This window comes from Perissodus microlepis, chromosome 13 (assembly GCF_051167445.1).
Source record: "Perissodus microlepis isolate ML-2025 ecotype Zambia chromosome 13, ASM5116744v1, whole genome shotgun sequence".
Lineage (NCBI taxonomy): Eukaryota > Metazoa > Chordata > Actinopteri > Cichliformes > Cichlidae > Perissodus > Perissodus microlepis.
In genome coordinates, this window is record NC_140473.1 from 18,623,049 (window position 1) to 18,642,633 (window position 19,585).

The window sequence follows — 19,585 nt, forward strand, 5'->3', positions numbered from 1 at the left end:
TTACCAGTTTCGAAAAGTAAGGCTAAAGCGCTGAGCAGTAGCAGCAGCAGCAGGAGGAGGAGTTCATCACTTTTCCTTTTCACTGTCGAGTATCTGTGCCTGTTAGGCTGAGTCTGACAACTTAATTGGTTCCCTCGGGCGCTCTTTTCTTCTTCTTCTTCTTCTTCTTCTTCAAATTCAGCTTTTCGTGCCGTCTGCCACACCTGCCTGCCAAGCTGATGGGCGCGGCTGGGACCGGTGCCAAAATCTCTGTTTTTACTTGCCTGGGAAAGTTGAGCGAAAAGACACAATAGGATCGAGGACTTTAAGAACATCCCCGCACGACGCGTCAGCTTCACATAAACACATTGTTCCTCCGGTGGTGGATCAGTCGCTCCATCCTGCGAGGAATCGGTATTTGATCGGTACTTGTTGGAAGTGGCTGAAGGTATGGATTTTTTTTTTTTGTTTTGTTACAATGCAGTGCTCTGAAATAACTTGGAGACTTTAAAGAGGGGTGGGGGGGAGTAGGGGAAAGTTGTTTAAGGTGGATGTTGCGGATGTTTCTTCCCACCTGGCTGCTGCATCTCTGCACTAACTGCGCTCTGGGAGTTTGCTGATGGGCTGTCAATCTTTTTTTTGGGTGTTTATAGGTTGGAATTGTTATAGTCTTCAAAGTTCTCCGCACATACTTCTTGGCTTGTGTGTACAATCCATTGGGGGGGTTTTTTGGGGATCATTTTTCGGTTATAGTGATCTCAGGATAGTTTTACACATTCTCCTTTTGCTGTGCTATTTAGATCCGTCTAAATATACCAGAGGCTCCGGCCTTTCTGGAGCATCACGCTTTAACTGACATGAGCCTATATTTGCTGCTCAGATCAGTTACAGCCTATGATAAGTAACTGTTTTTTTTTTCTTTTTTACAAGCTTCAAGCTAAAAGGATAACAAGGAGTGGATTTATTGGGAGAAATATCTTCACTATTAACTTTTCTCACAGCAGTAAAAACAGCATAAATGTGTTACTGGGCACAGGTAGAAGCTGTGGTTTTAGCACCACGTGGTACAGGAGAAAAGTAACAAAAAGGGCATCTTATGAAGTTTCTCTGCATTGCTGTTTCTAAATAACCTGAGTGTAGATGAAGCACATGCAGTTAAATGCCCTTAGTTGGCTGGCAGGGTGTGGTGAGAGGATGGTCTTTCAGAGCTGAGCGGTGATCCACCAGACTCCTTTGTTCCTTTGTGAGTTTGCTCGTCAAAGAAACAAAAGTAAATAGAAAGTCTGCTGAAATCTATAGATGATGCTTTTCTGTGGTGTCCTCTGTTCACATAAGAGGTAAATGTGTGCTCTTGTTGCATATGTTCTGCCTGTCTGCTGTTAGTGGAAGGGGAAACCATATGGTGGTTTTAAAAAATACAATCAGGAAGACTGGTGTGATGACATTTTGTGTTTCAGCTGGGATGAAGTATCAAATAAATGCAGTAAACAAGCAGCCTGATCTTTAACCCAGATCATTCCTGGGAGAACAATTTTGTCTTTTCTTTTCATTAAATGTTAGCTAAAATACCATCTAACCACAGTTAAGAAATAAGCAGACGGCTCTGAATATACATGACTGTGGTCAACATTTTATCATCATCTCACCAGATTAAAATGGGATGGACGAGTTAACAAGGCAGATGGACTTCTCAGAAGAAAAGGGTGAGATTTCTGGATTTCCTCCGAAGTTTTGGAATGGCAGTACAGATAGACAAAGCCACCATTAAATCCCAAAATAAAGGCTTGATTCACCCAAAATAGACACACATTAAACAAAAACTACCTGCCACAGACAGTTTTTGTTTTATTTGAATTAGATTTCATTCAGAATCTCAGCGTCCTATTTTCACAGACCTCATAAAGTGATTTCTTATTTGAGGGTTTAAAGACAGACTGGTGTAGAGGCTCAAAAATACTTTGTTGCTACACGGTTTTAAATAGCGTCCTCCTTTCCTTGGTGGTGGTTTTGTCTCTCTCTCTGGGTGGGGGGGTCTTATTATCACTAACATCACTGCATGCCTTCACTGGTCTCACTTTCCATTGCTCATCATGGTGTAAGTCATCCTCTGGGTTTCCCTTCAGCAGTCATAGCTAAATGTTAAAGCAGAGCTCATCGCGGCCTAACAGCTTCTGACACAGGACGGAGAGGTCAAGCAGGCCCGGATCATAAGTTTGACCATTGCCGAGAGAATCAGACACGCTGTCCTCTTGTTATATTGATCACTTTTAAAGCAAATCTGCTGAACTTTATTTATTTAACACATTTCATAACCAGTGGTTAGAATGTGTTCGAGGCTTTGCCAGAGTCGAGGAGCATCGGCAGCAGGAGCATAACAGGCCTAAAACAGACATAAACCCCTAAAAGGGAAGGAAAGCAGGAGTGAAGAGGAGGAGATGAAAGGAGGAAGACACGAACGAGAAGCCAGCATGAAATTAAAGGAATTTTTATAATCTATAGCTGATGCCAGCAAAACTCAACAGGCTGCTGCAGGAGAACAACTTGCCTCCTGCTGGAACAGGGGTGTTATTAACATCAAATTTATCTGCAGCCATAATTTATGCAATCTTTATTTAATGTTCTTGTAATTCATGCCTACATATATGATGAGCATGAAGGCTCGGGCTGACCTGGGGACAGAGTCTTTGATTACAGTCAGAACATGTCAGAAAGTGTAAATCCAAGTTGGGACTGAAAACTCATAAAGAAAACGCGGTCACAGGGCGTAGGGTCTGGCTCGTTCCTGGAGGTGATTTAGTTGTTATTCTCCTGTTACGTGTTGTGATAGCAATCACAGGGTCAGCAATCTGCAAATTAAGACCTCAAGATGCTTGTGAAATTTTTGGTAGGGGCGTTTTTTGTCAGTAAGAATCAAAACACCCTGAGAAAAAAACTTGACATGTCAGATGTCCTCATTTGATACTTTAGCTTTATTTAAAAGCAAGACTTGAGTTTGATTTGATTTTACGGGAAACCACCCAACCCGATGACCTTAACTTGGCACTTGGTTGTTTTAGAACCAGGTAATTGCAAGTCACCTGTTATTAAAGGCTTCAAGGTTGCAACTAGAACTTTAATAGTGTTTAATAGATCAGTTAATACTCTATTAAAAAACTATGAGGCACTATTAAGACTAGCATTTTGCATTTTTAGATGGATGTCAAAATCATTAATAGTCAGAGTGAAGTTTTCGTTTGTGTGCCTGTTAATGTTCGTAAGCAATCACATAAAATTCACTATAGTAAGGAATTGTTCATTTCATTTCATTTATTTATATTTAAAAAACAGTTGTAGGAGGACATCGACCAACCTTGCTCTCCAAAAATTGCTATTAATGTGCTATAACAGTTTTGTAATCCCCTCTCACCCATTAGTCTTTAGTTACAGTATAAAACTCCTTTAACAATAAATGTCAAGATGAGTCTACACACAATAACATGTTATTTCTGTTTATTTGTTTATTCTTTTCATATTTATTTTCATTCTGATAATTTCTGTTATTTTTCTGTTGTTATGTGATCTGTTTTCTGTTATTCTGTTATGTCAGCCTGTCTATTACATAAAAAACAGATAATGTACTGGCAAAAAAAAGTAAATTTCTGTTTTTTAACAATAAAAAGTGTAGTTTGCTGTAATAACTCTCAGTGTTATACCTATATGGACACAAATACCGTGCACACAGTGGTAATTATTGTTTCCTTTTCATCAGTTGTCACAGAAACCATAACCTCCACAACCAGACTGACATCTCTCCCACCAAGTGAGTCTCTTTGGTCTAGCCATGTTTGCCTTAATTGTTGTCAGCAAACTAAAAACAAAAAAAGAAATAAGAGTAATTATAGTTCTAAAGGAAGTTCCCGATGAGTAACTGCTTCTTGTGTTTTGCTGTGTGTCTTCGTTGCTAGAGGGAACCAGCGGATCAAATCACAGGAATATGTCCAGCAGTGCTGGAGGGCTGGGCTTGGAGAAGAATGTCTTAACCCAGAACAGCAGCAGTGGAACTTACTTTTCTTCATGTGAGAGCAACTTTCCACTTAAAATGAGGAAGCTGCAGTTTTGTTTTGAGATGCTGAATGTCACATTTTTAACCCGAATTACAAAAGACAGATTCTAGGTTTTTGCATCCAGGCAGCGGCATTACTATTAAAGGTTCTGAGGTGGAGCTGGTTTACTGAAACGTTATTTTACAGGTGCCAGAGGGAAACGGTTACTGTATTTAACTTTTAGCTCCAAACTCAGTAAAGATACTTAGTTAAGTGTTATGGTTTCATGCTACTATATAGTTCTCCTCCACAAAATGGCATAGGGAAATACTTTACTTCTTTTAGTTATTTAGCAGGTTTTTAATTAGAAATGATTGTTTTTGTGCAATATTTATGGGGAACTTTTTATTGATTGGAATTAATAAGTTAAACCAAAGTTTAATGTAAAAAGGCCAGATCTGGATGTTTTCAAACACTAAAACAGGATTTCCTCTTGTTGTAAAGTAACTATCAGTACTCTAATTTAGTTCCTCTGTACAGTTTGTGGACTGTACAGAGGAACTAAATTAAATAACTGAGCCTGTTTCAACAGGTTCAATTATTTCATTCCAAGTGTTCAAATTTTTGCACAACTGGTCAGCTGAATGTGTGGCAATGCGAGTGTTATCTGCAGAATCTGTATAACATTAATCATATTCTGCAGGTAAACATGTTCAGGAGTTTCAGTGGATCTGTTTTAGCTGCTAATGTACACTTGCCACAGGAAATTATTTACTTTTCTTTTTAGAAACAACAGTTTTTATCAAATAAAAACGATTATCTTATGTAGCATCTTCTGTGGAAGTTTCTCAGGAATATTTTCCAGTAAGTGGGACTTTAAAATGGATCATCACTATATATTTTCTGTGTACTATGTAGTATTTCCAGTAAGTTCAGTTTTTCTGAGATGTGGCAGAGCAGAAGCTGGAAATACTCATGTAAAATGGCACTATCTTAAATTTACAGCTGAGAAAAGGGATTTAGTTACTACTTCCTGATCATATTAGTCCAATCATGACTGAAGAGTTCTGTGAAATCATAAATAATTTTGGAAATCATCCTTCCAGCTTCTGTAGGTGTGAACACCGGGAGCTATAGCTCCTCCTCGGGAATCTACCTCGGCGGAGACTCCTCAGGAGGGGGTGAGGGAGGTGGGACCTACATAGATGGAGAAAGCTTTGGAATTGCCACAGGAGGAGGAGGCAGCGGAGGCAGTTATCTCGTGAGCTCCGCGTCCAAGGTCCGGTCCAGCTCGTCGGGCGGTGCCAGGAGGACGCAGACTGCTGGCTCATCAGGAGGCCTGTCGCCAGCTTTCCGGGAGAGGAAGCACATATCCAGCCGCTCAGGAGGCTATGATGGTGAGATCCTGTTAATAAAACAGTTGGCATCAGAGAGTGAAGGAAACTGGCACAACTCAAGGGTGCTGTTTATACTTCTGCTCAACCATTGTGCTTTCTTCTAGGGAGTTCCAGTGCTAATTCCTCTCCAGAATTTACTCGTAAAGATTATGGAAACTATTGTAAGTGAAAAGGCTTATCAATGTTCTCATTGCACAATATCTCTCCTGTTTTACCCTAAACATGTGTCTCTGTTTTTCTTTCAGGCTCTGGTGCCACAAGAGGGAGAAGCGAAAGCAGAGGTATTTAATAATAGCTCCTCCCCTCATTATTTCTGCACCATCTGACTCTGAATTGTCCCGGGTTATTTATTTATTTATTTTATTAAATGAGGATTCCATTGTCCATTGTGTGTTGTGATTTTTTTTTTCCAGAAAGCGAGATCAGAGTCAGATTGCAAAGTGCCTCCCCCACTCCCTGCAGATGTAAGACCTCTCAATCCATTTGCTGCTGTTATGCAAGTTCTCATAAAGCGACAGAACTTTTTCTCATTTTGTCCTGTTCCTGAGTACATTCATTCAAAGAACCACTTGCATAGTGAAAGATTTTTTACTGTGGGGTGTCTCTTTTGAATCATGTGAATCAGATTTATATTACGTTCCACTTCTCACATGCGAGTCTATAAAATTCTAATTTGTAACACATGTTGCAGTTAGTTCCCCAAAACAGAACATATACATCAGCAAAAAGAGACGAGGGGAGGTTTAAACAGTGGGGACTGTGCCTTTGTTTGCACTGTAGCCATGTGGAGAAAAGGTTATGGGGCAGAGTTTTGGTGGTAGCAACGGCACACATGACTCACTGTTAAGTCCCATTTTAGACCAAAACGGTGCAGAGTTAGAGCTGAACAGATGATCATCGCTCCCCCTGCTGATTGAAGTCCATAAGTGCTGTTATTTAATCCACATTTTTTAAGAGTTAGTCACTCTGTGCCACCTTTGGCCCCCTCAGCCTGCCACGGTACATTGTGTGTAGTGTTGGAAAAAGCACTTTTACTAAATATAATAAAACAAAAACAACACCGTAACTCTCAGAAGTGGAGTGTAAGTCTCTTCTTTTGTAGGTTTTGCAGCTATTATCACTTGCAGAAATATTACAAATAAAAATACTTTCAAAACACTAAATCATGGCCACTTTTACACTGTGAGATTATTGCATAAGTACATGTTAGATATTTATATTATTGATTATACCTGTTTTATGACAAACAGAGATTAACTAATATTTTCAGAGGACACATACCCCCAACTAACCAAACTAAATGAAGAGTAAATATTAAGACAAAATGTTTAATTTTCTTTAAAAAGTGTTTTTTGTGTTTGCCTCTTGCAAAATTACAGTCTTCTGTTTTTAGGATTCCTTTCAGCCATAAACTTCTAACAGTTTCTGCTGCTGAGTTTCTAGTTCAAATTCAAGATGAAACAGTATCTGAGATGCGCTGCATTGTTGCATTTGTTTGTGCGTTTGTGGTTCTGCAGGGACAGAGTTGGATGACGTGAAGAAACTGTTGAAGGGACGCTCTAGCAGCGTCAGCCCCACTCGCTCCTCCAGTGCCTCCATCACCCTGCCTGTCCCTAAAAAGGCCAGCATGGAGACCAAGACCATCTCAGTGGCCTCTCAGTCAGGTATACTACAGTGCTAAACCCTTTAGCATTGGAGATTCATGTAGAAGAACATCTTGTCAAAATAGTGAGGGTTTATTAAAAAGTCATTATATATTAGAGAGGTGTCACAGGAAATCTTAATATGGAATAAAGAGGGGAAAATAACATTAATAAAAATGTATATTAATGTGCAATAAAGTTAGTTGTCAAGTTGTGTCCAATATATAGATTTAGTCTGACTGTGGAAACAGGTTATAAGGGGTTAAACTGTTTAATAGACTCTTATATATTGGTTTTACTTTTTCTCACACACATTCATACTATGTCTTTAAGCTCTTTTTAACTGTCACACGCACACTCACACTCTGATGGATGCATCAGAGGCCAATTATGGTTCGGTATAACACAGACAGTGGGGGGCTACCGACCTACAAACTACAGGACAACGCACTGCCGCCTGAACCGCGCATCACAGACACAAAGTGGAGAAAAGTGAAAACTAGAGACACATTTTAAATGTTTGTCTTTGTGTCTTTTCTCTCCTGCAGTTTCAAGTTCTTTTGGCTCTGGTGTGAGATCACCTGGGTTCAACACCATTGATTTATCAGGACTGTATGATACCGGCTTGACAAATGGAAAGCTTGATAAATCAAGCCAGTATGATATCACAGACAAGTATGATACTGGTGTCAAATCAATTCAGTATGATGGTAGTCTGAAATCAGGACAGTATGATACTGGTGTGAGATCAGGACAGTATGATACTGGTGTGAGGTCAGTACAGTATGATGGCAGTCTGAAATCAGGACAGTATGATACTGGTGTGAGATCAGGACAGTATGATACTGGTGTCAAATCGACTCAGTATGATGGTAGTCTGAAATCGGGGCAATATGATACTGGTGTGAGATCAGGACAGTATGATGCTGGTGTGAGATCAGTGCAGTATGACACCACTGTAAGATCAGGTCAATATGACACTCTGGACTCCACGGTGTTCCCCACTTTCTCCTGGTCCACCTCCACTCTGCCGTCCTCCTCCACTACAGTCATTGCTGGCAACACCAGCAGCTACACATACCAAAGTGGGCAGGTCAGCGCCAACAACATGACTGCAGGCTTGGCACCAGTCATCCCCACCTCTCCATCATCCCTGTCAGGTGAGACCAAATGTTCCTGGATATACATGGATACGTTGTCACTACACATGCATTTATTATGCTCCATATCTACACATGCTTACATATAAACGAACATATGAACAGAAGCAGGTACACTATGATAAGTCTTATATTAGAGATTAGCAGATGTCATCATGCCCATCCTGATGGTCCATAGTGTTGAATTTTAATATTATATATTCTCAGAAAAACCTTGGAAGTGTTTTCCATATTTGATCCATGAGTTTTTGTGAGTTTTTGATACTTTTCCATAGTCAGTGTAATTCTTTTTCCTGAAAAAACAAAATAAATTGCATAAAATATTTTCAGGTAATACATTGCAAATAAATAAATAAATAAAACATACCAGATGTAGTTTTTAATTTTGTCAGAAGGTCCAATAAACACTCCAGTTAAGCCTTTCTTCCCTATACTGGCTGGTTAGCATAGTCAAATTGTAAAACTACTCTGGGGCCATAAATGGAAATGAAGGATGCTTCCCTTCTCCACTGTGACTTTCCTCCAGTGTGAAATAATTGGTAGTTACTTAATCAATCTCAATCTCTGCATCTGTGTTTCTAGTTTACGGCTTTCAGAATAACCTAGCTCCCACCTCAGCCAGTGTGCTCACCACCAGTGGAGCCAACGTAAATGCTAACCTGGGAGGTAAGAAAACCTTTTTTCTATCCTCTTTTTGCCCTCATTTCAAAATAGTGTCTTTCTTACATATTCGTCTATGCGTTTGTATTTACAGGATATGGTGTTCAGAAGAACGTGACCAACGGTGGCAGCGGCATCAGCACTGGAGTCTCTACGAGTAAGTCTGCAACAGTTTAAATCCCCCTGAATCTGATAAAAATAATCAAAGGCTGAACAAAATTAATTCCTGATGGTTTGTCTTTTATCAGCCACTAGATCCCAAACTGATGACGCCTATAAGAAAGACTATAAGTTTGTGGTCTCTGAAAAAGAAAACGTTCCAGCCAAAAGGGAGACAGATATGCTCATTTTGGCAAAAGACACCGGCAAGCAGTTTACCAGCAGCGGCATTCATGTAGGAGGAGGTGAGCCTCACACTCAGTGCCACCTACTAGGCATACAAGTTCCTCAACTTTCCTTAGAGTTTTAATCGGGAATTGGCCTGACATGTATTTAATTGCACTGTTTTTTATTCGTTTTTTGGCTATAATTCAAACTCCTTTAGAAACTGATTGTCTGTTACAGTTTGTCATTGTATGTTTTCAGTTTAGTTTCTTAAGAAAAAATAAATAAATACATAAAATGGGTGTTTTTTTCTGTTTTCACAGGGTCACTGTCAGGAGACTCGATAAAGAAGGAGAAGCTTATTTCAAGCTACGGTGAAACGGCCCAACTGAAGGCAGAGACTGGCAACTCTTACTGTGAGAGCATCTTAAAAGCATCTCCAATGTGACTGATTTACAAAAAAACAACAACAATAACAAAAAATTGGTGATGTTGGTTTATTTCTTGCACAGATGGTTCATCTGGAGTTGTAATGAAAGACAAAGCCACCTATGCAGGTAAGTTTCATCGACATAAATATTGAGGAGCTAATTGACAGTGTACTGAAAATCTAATGTTGGATTGAACTCGTCACTCTTTCTGCAGAGATTCACAGGGACAGCAGCATCTTCGGAGGTGGAGGACTATGCTGTTGTTCGGACTCCTGTTGCTCCTGGTGGAAGTGGCTGCTGGGCCTTCTCCTTCTCTCCCTGCTCTTGCTGGGACTCCTGTTTGGCCTCATTGCTCTGGGTAAGATTGAACTGTGCAGCCTTATGAGAGTCCCCCACCCCAAATGCCACAGATAAGATAAAACCTCAGGAGTCTGAAGGGCCAGTTTCTAAAGCTGCTGTGCTGTGAAGGATCAGAGAGTGACTGTTTTTTAACCAATAAAAAGTGTTTCAGCCTTTACAGACTAGTCTCCACTATTGAGCTGAGAAACAATAAATGTAATTCTCTCCCTGGAAATATGATCTCTTAGTGCCGTCCCACCCCCATAAAGTCTGGCATTCATTCATTGTCTACAGACCAGCTCTGGAAATCGTTGCTGGATGACATCAGAGACTCGAGTTTGCTTTGCCTGTAGCACGAGAGTTGTTGTTGTGGATTTACCCTGATAAAAATGTGATGTCAAGAACCTGAAAATACATTTGCAACTTACACTGAAGCATCCACAGCCTGCTCAGAGTCTGTGAACTGATAAACGTCTGTTTTTCATCATTCAGTTCAATACATATGTTATAACTTATAGCTTGGTTATATGTTAAGTTAAATATGTTCCGAGGGGAACACAAATGAATTTACGAGTCTTCACTCTCAGTCTTAGACTGTGAAGCAACAGCAGAGTTTGAGAGGATATACACATTTAATTTTTATGTCCCTTGAAAACAAAGGAAAAATAAAAATCTGACTCTGTATGTCTGGATAAATAATAGCTTTTTTATTGCTTTTAATTGTGCCAGTATTCCATATATAGTTTAGAAACTGAGGCTTAAGTGCCATATTAAAGTTCATTCATTTCTTTCTAAAATCTGCATTTCCTCCTTCATCCTGGTATGAAGTTGGAGGGCTAAATAATCGGTTAAATTGTACAAATCATCATAACTGAAGCACAAACTTCTGGGATGGTCTGTACCACCCAGAAAGCCACGTTGAAGATCATACAGCTCCACTAAAACACTTCAAATAGCACCAACACCACAAACACTGTCTAAGACCTCAGTACAGGTAGTATGGAACGGGAAACCGCCAACAGTAACCAAAAATGCTTTTTCTACCAGGCTGTAAACATACTTTAAATGTTGTATAGTTCAACGTTTTAACAGCATCTTAACATGGAAGTCAAAGAGCACTCACATGCTTTTGGAGGTAGCCTCAAGTGGCCTCTAGGGGAACTGCAGTTTTGGGCTCTTATCCACTGGATTTTTTTTCCTCGGGCTTGAAGGCTCCCACAAAGGGAAGCTGCAAGAATCCCGTTCTGTACTTGTGCTCACATTTACTACAAATATGAGCAAATAAATATGTTACATTTTAGATTTTTAGACCACAGCTAAAATATCATAGTACTTTCATCACGGAGTAATCTGATGTTAAGTGTTTAGTCTACAGAAGAGAAAAAGAAAGATGTAAATAAGAATTTTTTACTTACGGTGGAAGCATCTGCCTGTCTTTTTCTCAGCTGAGGATGTGAGAAAGCTGAAGAGTCGAGTGGCGACCCTGGAAGCTGCGTCATCGGTCGCTGGCGCCCACACCAGTCGGCTGTCTTCCAATGATATCAACACTTATGTGGATGGTGGAGGTATGGGCACTGACAACACCATAGGCGTGGGTGGAGGAGGTGGAAGTTCAGGATCCAGGACACAAGTTCAGATTTCCACAAGTGATGTCAGCGCAGGTGGTAATGGCATTGGAGGGTCTACTGATACTTCTGGTGTTGGAGCTGGTACCAGTTCCAGTGGGAGCTCCAGCAGTAGTGGAAGCAGCAGTGTCGGGAGTGCTGGAACAAGTCAAAGTGCTAGAGTTGATGCTGCTGGTACCAGTCAACGAGTTGGGGTTACCGGTTCTGCTGGTGGTGCCGGTACTGGCACTGACCTCAGGATCAGCGTGAGTGGAGGACACATAGATTCTGCTGCTCTTCAGCTGGCCATCCAGCACATGTTAAGGGCTGAAATGCAGTCGCAGGCATTCAAAGGTACTACACATATACACACACACACACACACACACACACACACACACACACACAAATACACATGCATATTTACATATCATGTACTACATTCATGTAATTGTTTTCCTTTTTCAGCTACTTTAGCGTCCTCAGTACAGGGAGAGAGAGGATTGCCTGGGCCTAAAGGTAAAATATAAAAAAGTTTATTTAATTACATCTAAAACTATAATGTTCTTGAGGTAATCAAAATCAGCTGCATGTCATTTTAAATTTTAAGAATGTTTATTTTTCTACTCTTTTTATGCGACCCTGGAACTAAAGGTTTGACAGCAGTATCTCTTACTGACCAAAATATTTTCTTTTTGGAGTATTTAGGGTGAAGTCCTGCTCCATTTTTCTGCTCTTATTTCTCTTGTGTTTTATTTTTTATAGGAGATCCCGGTTTCCCTGGCATCCCAGGTGAGTAATGATGACTTACATTTTCATTTATTAATCACTACAGCCCACCCAATTTATTTTCAGGCCGATATTATCTGTTTGCTGATCTATCAGTATCAGCATTTATAACAGCAGTTAAAACAGTAAAGAGGAGAAAAAACACACTTCAACCATGTTAGGACCGTTAACGTTAGATACAATAGTTTGTCCACCAGAGGGCAGGTTACAGTTTTCCTGTTGTCAGCGTGTTTGGCACACAACACAAGCTGATCTGAGTAGATTTGGGCAGGGTGAAAATGGCTCGACAAGTGTTACAGAGATCTGTTTGTGTTTCATGTGTCTGAAACAAAAAAATATCAGCCGAAACACTGGAAAAGTGGATTTAAAATACCTCCAAATGTCAGTGTCAGTATCAGCATTGGTACCGGATGCTAGTCATCATATTATTTTATATTTTTCTTAGAATTACTGTGTGGTATTGTGACGCCATTTTTACTCACTGTGACTGTGACTTCAGGTCCTCCAGGTGCGATGGGACATTCAGGCCCTGAAGGTCCCAAAGGACAAAAAGGAACCCAAGGTACACAAAACATTTCAAGTTAAAATTGAATTCATGATGTAGCTGCTCAGCTGAGTTAGAGCCACTGATCATCTCTGTGCTATATGTGTGATCAGGTGAACATGGAGCCGAGGGGCCACCGGGTCTTAGAGGTCGTGAGGGCCCAGTTGGCCCGAGAGGTGAGCCAGGACCTCCAGGCTTTGGAATTAAAGGCGACAGAGGTATGGTTCATACTCAGAGCAATCAAAGACCTTGTCTAGCTTGACTCGCAAACAGTTTGTCACTACAAGATCTTTTATGTTTGGCTTGTGCAGGTGCTCATGGAGATCCTGGGGTTCCTGGGCCTGTAGGACCTATCGGGCCCCCTGGATCAAAAGGTGAGATCAGTGAAGATGGAGCTTTCAAGTTTAAGTAAACAAACAAACAAAAACATCTATGAATGCCTCCTTATTGAGCCATTTATGAGATGACAAGCATTTAATCCCTCGTGGTGTCTGTACCGCTTGCAGCAGCAGGTGGCAGTATAGAGTCAGTTTATGAATACAGCCTCAAGATGCAATTTGCAGCTGACATTACTTATCAAAACAATCATCATCGTTCATCATCATCGTTTATTTGTATAGCACACACAAAAGCAAAACAAACAAAGAATGGCCTATCATTGCTTTATTTGTATTCATACTCTCCAGAAATATGTTTTATTTGTGACTTCATGCATAATTAAACTTATATGTCTTTCCTGTTTTTCCAAATAGTGTTACCAAAACGCTTAGAAAGCTTCGGTTTAGAAAACACCGGAAAAAAAGTTGTTGTTTTTTTCACTACAGTTATTTATTTACTTATTAATTTATTTTACATCTGTGTCACTTTAGAGCAATTTTGATTTCTCAGTGTAATGAAAGAAAGAAAGCTCAAGCTTTCCTAAAGTGCTAATGTGAATCAAAACAGCTTTTAAATTCTTATTTTTGTCCAAATGCTGTTATAATTATTAATTGCTAATTATTCTTTCAGGTGCACAGGGGCTGTCTGGACTTTCTGGGCCACCAGGTTAGTGCATTAAATCGAATTCATCTACTTGCTTAGCAGAATTTACCACAAAATGTATTTAGCACCAGCTGAAAATAGCATCATTAGTGTTTTAACTTCATTCCTGGCCTTTAACATGAACTGCTTTGTGATAGGTCAACCAGGTCCTCAAGGTTTCCGTGGCGAATCAGGGCCTCCTGGGGCTAAAGGTGGGTTTCACACTACTCACCTGCTAAATAGTGTGAAATTCATAGTTAAATTATTTATTTTTGATATATTATAACGTCTTTTTCTTACTCTGCAGGTGATAGAGGGCTTGCTGGATTCCAGGGACTTAAAGGTTTGTTGTACATCCTGTCAGGATTTTAAAGGACCCTGTGTTGGGCTTGTTGATCAGAGTTTAATTCATTGTTTATTTCAGGTGACACTGGTGACAAAGGTCCCAGAGGTGCACAAGGTCAGCACAGCTTTGTAATTGAAACTGGATTTGTAGATGCAAAATTAGCATGTTTTAAACTCCGTTCAGTCTCTTAATTTTCTGATCGAGTTGTCTGACTTCTCAGGTGAATCCGGTTTACCAGGTCCGCCCGGGCCAGCTGGAGAAAAAGGCTCCAAAGGATCAGTGGGTGAGTCAGAGGACGTCTAACCTCGGATAGTAGATTCTAATAGATTCTCAGACACTCAGATTGTGGTACTGTGCGGACTGCCTCCTGGTGTTTCATGTGGTTGTTTAGAACCTGCAGGAGCATGAAACAACATTCTCTGTCAAAGAGGAGTCTGCTCATAAGGCTTCCTCTGTCTATAGCTAAGACTTGTTATTAAGTCAGCAGCATATGCGTTTATGTTTTAGATAAATTAAATATAAAATATTTTCTGCTTCTTGCCCATCAGGACTTTCTGGACAAGATGGCGCAAAGGGATCAAGAGGTTAATAACTCATCATATAAGCACTGCATTTGCACTAATTTACATATTATTTAAATAAGAATATAGAACAGATATAGGTAAAATTAATACATTTATTTCACACAAGTTTAAAATAGTATAATTAAAATAAAAATACATGAAAATAAATAAATCCTATTGCTATTCCTTGGGCCCAGGTGACCAAGGACCAGCTGGGCCTCCTGGACTCAGAGGTCCTGCTGGGCCTCCTGGGGATAATGGACTTCCAGGTAAGGTTGCTGCTCTAACACATTAGCAGATAATAAATCTGCTACATATATTCAGAAATATATTCATAATATTTCCCTTCTGTAGGAACACCTGGACTTCAAGGACCACCAGGTACGACTGTGCCATTAATACCTCTCCTGTTGTAGCATATTATTAATTCTCTGGGGGTGACACTTTGAATGCTGTCCACACTGATGATGTACTTAAATTGTATTTTAGGGATACCAGGAAATCCAGGACAACCCGGCACCAAAGGTACAGCTGCGTATGTCTGCCTGCAAGTTTTTTTTGTGCTGTTGATTATGACTTTAACACCTTAACGTGAGATGTGCATGTCTGTTTAAGGTGACACTGGTGCACCAGGACGCATCATCAATGCAGGTAACAGAACATCATGAAATGTATATTTTAACAGACTCCTGATAAAGACTGGAATTTGACATCTGATAATCACATACATTTAGCAGCTGGCTCCAGTGCTGTTGGCATCCCAGGAGCACCTGGGCCTGCCGGTCCTCCTGGTCCCCCTGGGGCTCCAGGATTATCAGGTCTGACGCTTGATAGCCCAAAAAAATAGTTGGACATCCATTTCATCGCTGAATTATAGTACCAGCATTAATGTTTTGTTTTTTTATCTTTAATTTACCTCCTCAGGTCCCATCGGCCCTGCTGGTCTGCCTGGCCAACCTGGTACGTCATTGTGGTTTTTCTTGTTCTCAACTTGCATTTTCCTTTCAGATTCAGATTAAAACCCTAAATGTTTGCCTTTTCAGGTCCTAAAGGTGACAGAGGAGAAAAGGGAGACGTGGGAGAATCAGAACTATCCTTGAGAACGAGTGAGACGCTTTCTTCAAGCACAACAGACAGTGAGTACTTTTGAATGAATTTATTGAGGCGTGCTGTATTCAAGGGCCTGGACTTCTATACATGTATCTATATATATCTACATCTATATCTACATCTATCTATCTATCTATCTATCTATCTATCTATCTATATATATATATATATGTATATATATATATATATATATATATATATATATATATATATATATATATATATATATATATATATATATATATATATATATATATATATATATATATATATACATATATATATAGATATGGATATAGATATAGATGTATTGTATCAGAGTTTGGTAGCCACTGCTAACTTTAGATACAATAGGTTCCACTGTTTTACTACCACTACAGAATCACATGTTTTACTTGTTTTACTAACCTGTCCCCCACTTGAGTTAGCATTACTTTGATAGTAGCCATTATTCAGTATTTGCCACTTCTCTTTAATAAACTTGTTTTTGTTTGTGCTTCAGGGCTGTTTCGTGAAAATGGACGTTTGGCACAGTCTGGCCCACCGGGTCCACCTGGGCCTCCAGGACGTCCAGGTAGATAACACATTTTATATTTAGTAGAAGTTTCCAGCACATCTTCACATTGTTCTAAGGCGCACAGAGGAGAGGATAAAGTCTAAAGAGCCCAAAACCCCAGGAACACTTACTGTAGTCTAGAGCAACTTTCTCGTCAGACTAGTCAATCAATACAGTTGTTCTATAACATTATAGACATAATAACAGGTAACATCTTTAAAAGTTGTGTGGGATTTGTTTGACACAATGAAAAATACCATTTAAAAATGTTTTTTATTAGGAGATTCCAGACAAGGACCTCCAGGACCACCTGGGCCCCCAGGCCAGCCAGGCAAGTTTCTGTCTCAGCGCTGTTGTCGCTGCGTGTGAATCTGATCCATTCTTCATGTAAAAACTCTTATTTTGTTCTTTCTAGGTTATGGAAGACCAGGACCTAAAGGAGACAAAGGGGACTCCAGCTTTGTATCCAGCGCTGGTGGTATGATCCACAGTCATAATTCTGTTATATCTAGATTTGGGTTTTACATGTAATTAGTAGTAACAGAGCAATGCCACTGACTTCAGCACTGTTCTTCTTACAGCAGCCTTATATCCAGGACCACCAGGACCTCCTGGGCCTCCCGGGGCTAAAGGATCAACAGGTGATTAGTCTTTGTGAAGTGGTCTGATCTCTGCCTCTCTATTAGCTCTTTATCATACAATTTTTTATCTTTGTTTTAGGTCTTCAAGGGCCCAGGGGATCCCAAGGTATGATTTTTATCTTTAATTTTTGTCTATATTTTGGCTTTTTTTAAAATCATGCATCCATTTATACCAAGCCTCTCTGCTTGTGATGCTTATATAACTCTTAAATAATTGACATTTGTGTCTCAGGTGAACGCGGTCAGCCAGGTGTGCCCGGCACCCCGGGAACACCAGGAACCAACGAGAGAGGTCAGGACTTCTAAATAATCACATTACAATTAAATTAAGCCATGTTTACACATGAACTTCAGAGGGGGCAATTGCACAAGCTGACACAACACAACGTCTGAATTAGAGAGCTGGCACATTAAAAAATACATTATGCTGTATCATGTTACTTCAGATGTTTATGTATCAATTCTGACTTACAGTATCAACATATGGTGGAGGACGTGGGCTCCCAGGACCACCGGGTCCACCAGGGTCTCCAGGGCCTCAAGGACTCAAAGGTAAAGCTAACAGCACTCTTAAATCAGTGGATGAGATGCGTTATATTAGCTGTATGAACTGTGAGTTTGTCACGCAACAACAATACATTTGTTGTTTATCTTCCAGGGGACACTGGAGCTCCTGGGATTCCAGGTGCTTCAAGAGGTAGATAAAATCATGAACCATGTCCTCATTTCTGTTTACAATTATAGACAAAGTCACGAGTGTCTTCTTCTTAAAAACAGAAATAGTTCACAGTGGCTTTAAAGTCCACTTGTACTCCACAGGATTTTAACTGTCAGGTTTTTTTTCTTCCCCAGACTCAATCTCAGTCACGTCAGGTCCTCCTGGTCCTCCAGGTCCTCCTGGCCCTCCAGGCTTGCCGGGCTCCTTTGCTTCTTCTAATGAGATGCGGCAGTACATCAGTGACTATTTAAGTAAGAGTCTTTCTAAAGGGAGATCACTTTCAGAGGGCAGAACATGGTATTGACTTGTTCCATTTCAGGTAGAGCCAGGCAATCTGCCATTCCTGGACCTCCAGGTCCACCTGGACCACCAGGACCCCCTGGAACCTACTCAGGCTCTATAGATGACATCTCTCTTCGTGTCATTGCATACCTACGACGTAAGCATTTTTTAATTGCGTGAGAGAGATGAATACTTATTTCAGAGACACAGTCAGTAAACCAGAACCACCTCTAAATGTTTTGTGTAATTTCAGGTTCAGACTCAGGGTTCAGCTTGGGTGTTCAGGGTCCTCCAGGACCACCTGGTCCTCCTGGACCTGCCTCTGGATCCCTGACAGTCGGCGGTCTCATAGCTATGCTTCAGAGTGAGTACAATATATATTTTAGCTGTATCATACCCAGCTTGCGTTCAGCACAGCACCTCTACAGTCTCTTCATCATCATCTATCATGCATCATTTTTTGTTTTTTAAGCTTGGATGCACCAAGCTAAACTGTGTCTTTGCTCTGATCTGTCCAGGAGATGACGTGAGGAGATATTTGACAGGACCACCAGGGCCACAAGGGCCACCAGGACCACCAGGGACATCAGTAGGACTTTCAGGCAGTTATAGAGTAGAGGAGATAGCTACATATGTCTTCAATTTCATGAACGGTTAGCAAAGATTCTTACCTAAAAACACTAAACATGGATACAGCAACTGGGCTTAAACTAATGGGTTTTATGTTATTTATAGAGAGAGGGATTGCAAGAGGTCCACCTGGGCCACGTGGTCCTCCTGGGGTTCCAGGGCCTCCTGGTCCAGCAGGGTCTGGCTTCACTACCGCTACTATTGACTATTCTGCACTAATAAAGAGTAAGAGCATTTAATTAGTGTCTGTCTCTTTTTATTAACAGACACCAACATGTTTTATCTGGATAACCAAAATAACCTGCATACAGAATGATCTGGATTCAAAGTTTCTATAAAGTTACTCACTCATCTTCTTCCTCATATCTTCAACTTTTTTAGATTCAGATTTCCGTTCATGGATCGCATCTGCTGTGCAACAAGGCCCTCCTGGTCCTCCGGGTGTTCCAGGGCTACCCGGCCCTACTGGTCCTCAGGGCCCGCCAGGAGTCTCCACTGCTACTGTGTATGGGCCAGGAGGTCGTGGCTACAGCTTGGAAGAAATCCAGCGTTACTTGCAGGGTATGTCAAACAGAGAGAGTGACAATAGTCTTGTGTTTACAAAGCGACGTCTAACCACGAAAAATCACTTGGATACTAACTGTTTAAGGGTCGACTAAATAATTTTATACCAGTGGAAATAATTTTAAAAGTATCAGAAAGGTTATCCATCCACGAATTAAATTTCAATTAGTACTCAAAGAAATGTTATTTGTGAACAAAAATGAGATGTTTTAGCTCCTGTCTCTTTAAGACCATTTTCACCCGATTGGTTGCCCCTCACCAGG

At 40.4% G+C, this 19,585-nt stretch overlaps 1 protein-coding gene across 3 annotated transcripts in view; it reads left to right on the forward strand.

The window, feature by feature from the left end:
* col17a1b (collagen, type XVII, alpha 1b) overlaps positions 1-19,585 on the forward strand; it is a 24,051-nt gene continuing 4,466 nt past the window's right edge. Inside the window, exons 1-49 of one of the 3 annotated variants that reach the window (XM_084947906.1) lie at positions 1-427; positions 1,629-1,682; positions 3,728-3,778; positions 3,924-4,034; positions 5,108-5,398; positions 5,503-5,559; positions 5,644-5,679; positions 5,812-5,862; positions 6,916-7,062; positions 7,590-8,201; positions 8,784-8,867; positions 8,956-9,018; positions 9,110-9,265; positions 9,509-9,601; positions 9,698-9,742; positions 9,831-9,974; positions 11,401-11,913; positions 12,028-12,078; positions 12,325-12,351; positions 12,848-12,910; positions 13,006-13,110; positions 13,204-13,266; positions 13,901-13,936; positions 14,071-14,124; positions 14,220-14,255; positions 14,337-14,372; positions 14,479-14,541; positions 14,807-14,842; positions 15,019-15,090; positions 15,176-15,202; positions 15,311-15,346; positions 15,437-15,472; positions 15,556-15,639; positions 15,746-15,781; positions 15,865-15,957; positions 16,434-16,505; positions 16,768-16,818; positions 16,903-16,965; positions 17,069-17,128; positions 17,208-17,234; positions 17,361-17,420; positions 17,603-17,680; positions 17,787-17,825; positions 17,981-18,097; positions 18,166-18,285; positions 18,382-18,492; positions 18,647-18,781; positions 18,864-18,983; positions 19,140-19,319. In XM_084947906.1, the coding sequence (XP_084804032.1) occupies positions 1,640-1,682; positions 3,728-3,778; positions 3,924-4,034; positions 5,108-5,398; positions 5,503-5,559; positions 5,644-5,679; positions 5,812-5,862; positions 6,916-7,062; positions 7,590-8,201; positions 8,784-8,867; positions 8,956-9,018; positions 9,110-9,265; positions 9,509-9,601; positions 9,698-9,742; positions 9,831-9,974; positions 11,401-11,913; positions 12,028-12,078; positions 12,325-12,351; positions 12,848-12,910; positions 13,006-13,110; positions 13,204-13,266; positions 13,901-13,936; positions 14,071-14,124; positions 14,220-14,255; positions 14,337-14,372; positions 14,479-14,541; positions 14,807-14,842; positions 15,019-15,090; positions 15,176-15,202; positions 15,311-15,346; positions 15,437-15,472; positions 15,556-15,639; positions 15,746-15,781; positions 15,865-15,957; positions 16,434-16,505; positions 16,768-16,818; positions 16,903-16,965; positions 17,069-17,128; positions 17,208-17,234; positions 17,361-17,420; positions 17,603-17,680; positions 17,787-17,825; positions 17,981-18,097; positions 18,166-18,285; positions 18,382-18,492; positions 18,647-18,781; positions 18,864-18,983; positions 19,140-19,319 (4,684 nt within the window). In that variant the 5' untranslated portion in view covers positions 1-427; positions 1,629-1,639. The remainder of the gene's footprint in view (positions 428-1,628; positions 1,683-3,727; positions 3,779-3,923; positions 4,035-5,107; positions 5,399-5,502; positions 5,560-5,643; positions 5,680-5,811; positions 5,863-6,915; positions 7,063-7,589; positions 8,202-8,783; positions 8,868-8,955; positions 9,019-9,109; positions 9,266-9,508; positions 9,602-9,697; positions 9,743-9,830; positions 9,975-11,400; positions 11,914-12,027; positions 12,079-12,324; positions 12,352-12,847; positions 12,911-13,005; positions 13,111-13,203; positions 13,267-13,900; positions 13,937-14,070; positions 14,125-14,219; positions 14,256-14,336; positions 14,373-14,478; positions 14,542-14,806; positions 14,843-15,018; positions 15,091-15,175; positions 15,203-15,310; positions 15,347-15,436; positions 15,473-15,555; positions 15,640-15,745; positions 15,782-15,864; positions 15,958-16,433; positions 16,506-16,767; positions 16,819-16,902; positions 16,966-17,068; positions 17,129-17,207; positions 17,235-17,360; positions 17,421-17,602; positions 17,681-17,786; positions 17,826-17,980; positions 18,098-18,165; positions 18,286-18,381; positions 18,493-18,646; positions 18,782-18,863; positions 18,984-19,139; positions 19,320-19,585) is intronic. The other 2 variants (XM_084947907.1, XM_084947908.1) reach the window with 2 other exon arrangements.